The sequence below is a fragment of the Ctenopharyngodon idella genome, chromosome 19, assembly GCF_019924925.1.
Source record: "Ctenopharyngodon idella isolate HZGC_01 chromosome 19, HZGC01, whole genome shotgun sequence".
Taxonomy (NCBI): domain Eukaryota; kingdom Metazoa; phylum Chordata; class Actinopteri; order Cypriniformes; family Xenocyprididae; genus Ctenopharyngodon; species Ctenopharyngodon idella.
In genome coordinates, this window is record NC_067238.1 from 13,802,965 (window position 1) to 13,810,543 (window position 7,579).

Here is a 7,579-nt window from a genome sequence, read left to right on the forward strand (position 1 = left end):
AAGGTGAATAATTAATGACAGAATTTTCATTTTTGGGTGAACTAACCCTTTAATGCTGTGATAATTGGTAATTGATTGGTAATTCTTCATCATTTGTGAGGCTAATCTTATGCAGTAATTATTGATTACCTAATATGGAACTATCTCAGTTCTAAATTTGCTGTTTCTTACTGATTAATTAAAAGTAGTAGTTGAAGTGTTAATGTAGTACTACTCATTAGTCCTGCATTACTTCCTGTATAGTTACCATATTAATGACGGACCATTAGCCAGTGTTACCAAAAAAACTAAACTGAAACTGAATTCTGGATCATGTGAAACTGATTTGTCTAATAATTATTGCACTTTTTATTTAATAGCTTTAATAGCTGAACAGAAGCTGTACATTGTCAGATTTTGGTACAACTGGAGAGCGAGTATCCATTTTGTATTCTTGATGTGTGTGTTGTCAGGGATGCTAAAGCCTGTGTGATCCATGGCTCAGATCTGAAGGATCTCACGCAGGAGCAGATGGATGAAGTGCTGAAGAATCACACAGAGATTGTGTTCGCCAGGACCTCTCCCCAACAGAAACTCATCATCGTGGAGGGCTGCCAGAGACAGGTACACACGCACACTCACATTCACCAAAATAACACATGAAAAGGATTTCAACTGTTCATTAGTAATCATAATTACAATGTCTAAGGAAAAACTGACTTTTTACACACACTTTCTGTCTGTCTGTGTCCTTTAGGGCGCCATTGTGGCCGTGACTGGTGATGGAGTGAACGACTCCCCCGCTCTAAAGAAGGCAGACATCGGTGTTGCCATGGGGATCTCGGGCTCAGACGTCTCCAAGCAGGCTGCAGACATGATCCTGCTGGACGACAACTTTGCATCCATCGTTACTGGAGTTGAGGAAGGTACGAGAGAGAGGGAGACAAAGGATATGAGAAAGGTAGCTAGGAATCCAGTGCAAGCCAGGGGCAACTCATACGAGGAAATTGTTTTCATCTATGCCTCAGATTTTTGCTCTTTATTCTTTAATTGGATCTCTATTAGTTTCCACAAATCGGTTGAGAGTCTACCTGGGGTCCACATAAACATTTATAATATGCAAATGCAAAAAAATCAGAATAAAATGTTCAGATAATTAAAGTCAACAAAAATATGATAAAAAAACAATAAATAAAATGACAAAAAAGTATATCATTTTATAGTATGGTTAGTATAGTATAATATAGTTTAATGCTTTAATAAAAAAATCAACAAAATAACAACAGTGAAAAAAGTAGGTAATATTTAAAACAAATAATAAACACAATAGTTTGTTTTGATATTAACTTTTTGAAAAAAAGGTTTTGAAATATGTATTAATTAATTCAAAATAAACATTTATTTAAAACAACCAAATGACTTATGGTTATATTTAATATATATAAAAACAATCTAAATTAAATAGCAGATAATTAAAAGTACGATAAAATATAACAAATCAAATTTAATATCATATTTTTTTATACATTTTTAATGCTTTAATAAAATTAATATTTTAAAACATCTTTAATATTCAAACCAAATAATAAATAATATTATTATTTAAATATTAATTTATTAAAATAATAAACCAAATAATAAACACAATGTATTAAAATATTATTGAAATATGTATTAATTCATTCAAAATTAATACGTTACTTATGATTATATTTAATATATGTAAAAAAAAAAAAAACAACAACAACAAAAAAAGAATTGGAAAGCAGATAAGTAAAATAAAAAATCTGATAAAAAAATGGAATTTTTGATTTATTGTTATATTTTATTTATTTTATTTGTCTTTTTTAAAAATATTTTTATTTTAGTGTTTTTTAATGCTTAAAAACCCCCTGACAACAACAGTAAAAAAAAAGAAAGAAAGAAAGAAAGAAAGAAAGAAAAAAGTAGGCAATATTTAAACCATATAATAAACACAACTGACAGATTTCCTAGGCAGCACAAGCATAATGCAGGGTACTTTTCTGAAAGCAAATTATCATGACAAATCTTTAAAAAAACAACAACAACAAACCCAGAAACAGTCTAGTTGAATGAGAGAAAAGACTTTAATGACCCGGGTAATAATGTGTCTGTGTTTCTGGTTTTTTTTCCTCTCCCAGGTCGTCTCATCTTTGATAACCTGAAGAAGTCCATCGCCTATACACTGACCAGCAACATCCCTGAGATCACTCCCTTCCTGTTCTTCATCTTGGTCAACATTCCTCTTCCTCTCGGAACCATCACCATCCTCTGCATTGATCTGGGCACTGACATGGTGAGACACATACACATCTAATGTTTTATTTTGATAATGAACATAATTATTTTCTAGTGGCAATGCACTTTTTGCTGTAATACATTCATACATTAACCAATTGTTGCATGTCATCTCAGGTCCCTGCAATCTCACTGGCTTATGAAGCAGCAGAGAGTGACATCATGAAGCGCCAGCCTCGTAACCCCCACAGGGACAAGCTGGTGAACGAGCGTCTCATCAGCATTGCCTATGGACAGATCGGTTAGTGAGCTGCTACATTACAAAAATGTCTTTATTTGAGTTTTGGTTCGATTAAACTCCTGTTATCTGAAATGAACTGAATACTGGCTTACTGTCTCTCTTTCTAAATATGTGTATGTAGGTATGATTCAGGCCCTGGGAGGATTTTTCAGTTATTTTGTGATTCTGGCTGAGAACGGCTGGCTTCCCAGCCTGCTGGTGGGCATCCGGCTAAACTGGGATGATCGCTCTAATAATGACCTGGAGGACAGTTATGGACAGCAATGGGTAAACATTACATTGCATCAGATTACACAAACTATGCAGTGCGTATGTGATAGAACATGCTCTTGTCCAAAGCAACTTGCATTGCATTTCATTTACATTTATTTTTACATTTATATTTAGCAGATGATTCTAAAAAGCACCAACTATCCTGTTTTCAACAGTCTTATCAAAACAAAGAATTAATAATCATATTTCCAGCGTTGGCCTGTCATTAGCCATTGGCTTCCATCTTAGCTATTAATTATCTGCTTTTGATAGTAAAAAACAATAAAGCAGAAGATGCTGATTTTCAAGACAGGAAGTGCATCTAAAGTGCAGAACAGAAGTTTAATTAATAAAGATGCATCTATATAGATCTATAGAACACATCTGGAGGGATATTTCACAAGTGTTCATCAATGCAGGGAAAGTTCAAATCAGATCAATAGATAACAACAACAAATCTAGCAAAAGTATAATGTACACAAACATTTAAAGGTTAAGTGTCAATAGGTTTTTTTGAAAGCATTGCTTATGCTCATTTTATAAAATATGAGTTTTATGTTATATTTTAAAATGTAGTTTATTTCTGTGACTCCAGTCTTCAGTGTCACATGATCTTTCAGAAATCAATTCAATATGCCGATTAGATGCACAAGAAACATTTCTTATTATCAATGTTGAAAACAGTTGTGTTGCGTAATATTTTTGTGGAAACTATAATACAGATTTTTTCAGGATTTCTTTGATGAATAGAAAGTTCAAAAGAACAACATTTATTTGAAATAGAAATCTTTTATGTTATAAAAGTATTATAACATAACAAAAGATTTCTATTGTTATGATATATCCTATAATACAGGATGCCAGTTTTGGGGAAAGTTACTTTAAAAGTAATGCATTACAATATTGTGTTACTCCCTAAAAAAGTAACTGATTGCATTACTTAGTTACTTTTTATGTAAAGTAATGCGTTACATTACTTTTGCGTTACTTTTTCTCATCTGGGCTGGGCTTACTTGTTTGTTTTTTAATAACATCAAAAAAGTTTTTTTGGCAAACGTAAAGGCCCTTTCACACCAAAAGTTAAATGAATTTTCACACAAAAAGTGAAACTCAGGCTAAAGGAAATTCATATTTACGCCTGTCCAGTAGAGGGCACAGTTCAAACAGACATTTCAGCTGTGCTGCCATTCTGGATCAAAGAAGAATAGGATACAGGAGAAGAAAGTTCAACACTCTTATTTCTAAATCTAAAGTAATTTTTGCTTATTAGTATGGTTGAATTAGATCATTGAAGGTCAGCAGCAAAGACATTGGTTAATAAAGTGAGATTAAATACATAAAGTATATTTTATTCATTTTGAGGAATACTGAATGTTTTCGTGCAAGTGATTTGAGTAAATGCACGTTCACATTTAGTCTAGAACCATCATGTTCACACAGCGCACACAACACCTCTGCACTTTATTTCTCTCAACATGGGGACAGGAGAGCTGTTAGTCAATAAATGTGAAAAAGTAACTTGCGTTACTTATTTGAAAAAGTAACATGAAGATATTTTGTTGTAAATTGAAAAAGTAATGCGTTACTTTACTTGTTACTTGAAAAAGTAATCTGATTATGTAACTCAAGTTACTTGTAATGCCTTACCCCAACACTGGTCCTTGCTGAATAAAAGCATTAAAAAAACAACAACAACAAAACATTTGAACAGTAATATATGTAAACGTGGAGCATGCAAGAATGTGTAATCAGTAATCTCTTTCTCTTAGACCTATGAGCAGAGGAAGATTGTGGAGTTCACTTGTCACACGGCCTTCTTCGTCAGTATTGTGGTGGTGCAGTGGGCCGACGTGATTATCTGCAAGACTCGCCGCAACTCTGTGTTCCAGCAGGGCATGAAGTTAGTATCTACCTCACAATATGCTGGTGCTAACAGAGATTTAAAACTAAGATTCTACGTTTACTGGAATTATTTGTTGGATCAAATTTAAAGATTGGGGTTTGTAGTGACTAAACCAAGGTAGCTGAGCTAAAAGATTGTGCTTGTTTGTAGGAATAAAATCTTGATCTTCGGCCTGTTTGAGGAGACGGCTCTCGCTGCCTTCCTGTCTTACTGCCCCGGCATGGATGTGGCGCTCAGGATGTACCCTCTCAAGTGAGTGTTGCGTACAGAGAAACTTCCTCATGGAACATTATAAAGCAATTAAAATAATGTGAATTCTCTTTTTTTCTCTCGTTTCTTCTCTCAGGCCCAGTTGGTGGTTCTGTGCGTTCCCTTACAGCTTCTTAATTTTTGTTTATGATGAGATCCGAAAACTTATCCTGCGCCGAAACCCAGGAGGTACAGAGCCTGAATTACTCTCTTATGCAGATATAATATATATACTTTTTTTTATTTTTTATTTCTGTGTACAGGTTTTTGATATAAATATCGGATTTATTTATATATAAGATTTTTTTTTTTTTTTTTTTAATGGAAAAAAAAAGTCTTTGTTTTTGAAATAAGTATTATTTGTTACATTTGAAAAATAATGTAAACAATTTAAAATATGTTTAAATCATTCTAATATACTATTTTGAAGAAACATTTTATTATTATTAATGTTGAAAACATTTTTCAGGATACTTTGATAATTAGAAAGTTTTAAAAAACAGCATTTAATATATATATTTGTAACATATAAATGTCTTTACTGTCACTTTTGATCAATTTAACGCAACTTTGCTGAATAAATGTATTAATTTCTTTAAAAAATTCTTATTGGCCCAAAAATAAAATACATTAAATATCTATAATAACTATATCTATAAAATATCTATATCCTAAAATGAATCAAGGATTTTTTTTCTACAGTTTTTCACTAAATGAACCAGAAAGAAGAATAAAAACAACATAGCAATAAAAAGCTAAACTGACCTACATACTGTATGTTTTGTTTTGTTGATGATGCAAATGAATCACTGAATCAGAATTTTGAATTGATTCACTGAAGTTGACAGTTTAAACTGACTGAATCAAACTTAACAAATCTTAACATTATTTTTTTTAATTATGGCCTTTTTCTCTCTGTTTTACTTCAGGTTGGATTGAAAAGGAGACATACTACTGAATTGTCAAATATTTCACTCATCATTTCTCCCTCATTCCCTCACTCTCTCTTTCTTAATCTCTTTCTCTATCTCTTTTTCACATTTTACCCATTCCTTCCTTATAAACTATAAAAAACCAATACAGAAACAACTGTGTTACATGTCCTATCTTCTTTCTTTTACTAAAATAAAAAAATGAGACGAGACGAGAGGACCAACAACAGAGGAAGATGACAAACCTGTTTTTTTTCCTGCCCAAAGACTACAGCTGAATCTGCCAGAATCATAGTTGTATGGTTTACTAATACTGTTAAACACACTGTTAGCATGTGCACACGCACAGCTTTTGTAATGGATGTCACACATCACGTCTTTCCAAACCCAGCAGCTGCATTTAAACTCCGTCACGGCCGACAGGGACTCCTGTACAAACACTGCCACGCTAGATTACTGTTGTACATCCCTCTCCGTCCTCGCCATCGAACAAATACAAACAACCTAATCATCATGAAATTCATTTAGACTCTCGCCCTCTGCTGGGGAAAAAGAGGAAGACAGCCGCCGTCTTACCTGCCACCTCCTCCCCTTCTCAGTGTTTTTTCTTTCCATGTCGTTGTTATTTTTTGAGTGTTGTTTTTATTAATCATTCATAACTTTTTTGTTCGATATTTTTTATGTTAGAAGTGTCTGAGAGCTGCTTGGTTTCATTTTTTCTCAGACATGACAAAGCACACTGCCACCCTCTCACTCTTTCTCTCTCTCTCTCTTTCTCTCTTGCTCCTCTTCTCCCTCCCCTTTTACCCTGCACTACCCCCCTCCCTCCCTGCTCTTGCTCCTTCTGTCCGTCTGTCCGTCCCCGTCTGATTGTCTGTTTGTGAACGATGTGAAGAAGCCTCCCTTCTCTATCCGTCCCCCCCTTTCCCTCTTCCCCTGTTAAAAAAAGAGAAAATACAATCTTTCTGTGTCCTAGGAAAAAGAGATTTCTCTCTAATGTCATTGTTTAAATAAGTGCAGAAAAAATTGAATAAAAGCAATGTACCAATATGTGAATCAACAGCAAAAAATGAAATAAAAAAGAAGGATCTCTCTTTTCTCAGCTTGGCGTCAGTTTGTTTTTGTGTCTCATGTCTGGCATGAATTTTAATGAAATATTACACTTCCTTTTGTGTAATTTATGGTAATTTCAGGATATTTAAAGGGATAGTTCACCCCAAAATTTTGTCATCATTTACTCACCCTCATGTAGTTCCAAACCTATATGAGTTTCTTTCTTCTGTTAAACACGAAAGAAGATATTTTGAAGAATATGGGTAACCAGACAGTTGACGGCACCCATTGACTTGTATAGTATTTTTTTCCTACTATGGAAGTCAATAGGTGCCGTCAACTGTCTGCCGTGAACTATCCCTTTAAACGTGCATTCACATGTCACTCAGGTGTTTGAGCACATAATCAACACTTAATTTATAAATATCTTTAATAAAATAATATATAATTAATAATATAGTCAAAAAATAATTTTATATGAGTGAATCATAGTGTGCATCCAAATGTCTTTTCAGTTCAGTGATTCTCATTATGTACTCATTTCTGTATTAAGATGTGTTGTTTTTGTTATTAAAACCATCATAATGTACAAAAATAGTGCCATGATATATAAATACTTCACAATTTAAATAAAATCTTTTGCAGTATGAT

At 33.3% G+C, this 7,579-nt stretch overlaps 1 protein-coding gene across 1 annotated transcript in view; it reads left to right on the forward strand.

Moving 5' to 3' along the window:
* Window positions 1–6,977, forward strand: part of atp1a3a (ATPase Na+/K+ transporting subunit alpha 3a) — a 34,258-nt gene extending 27,281 nt beyond the window's left edge. The window contains exons 13-21 of the mRNA XM_051872989.1: window positions 453–603; window positions 737–905; window positions 2,142–2,296; window positions 2,416–2,539; window positions 2,661–2,806; window positions 4,561–4,691; window positions 4,845–4,946; window positions 5,041–5,132; window positions 5,873–6,977. Of these exons, the coding sequence (XP_051728949.1) occupies window positions 453–603; window positions 737–905; window positions 2,142–2,296; window positions 2,416–2,539; window positions 2,661–2,806; window positions 4,561–4,691; window positions 4,845–4,946; window positions 5,041–5,132; window positions 5,873–5,901 (1,099 nt within the window). The 3' untranslated portion in view covers window positions 5,902–6,977. The remainder of the gene's footprint in view (window positions 1–452; window positions 604–736; window positions 906–2,141; window positions 2,297–2,415; window positions 2,540–2,660; window positions 2,807–4,560; window positions 4,692–4,844; window positions 4,947–5,040; window positions 5,133–5,872) is intronic.
* The last annotated feature ends 602 nt before the right edge of the window (window positions 6,978–7,579 follow it).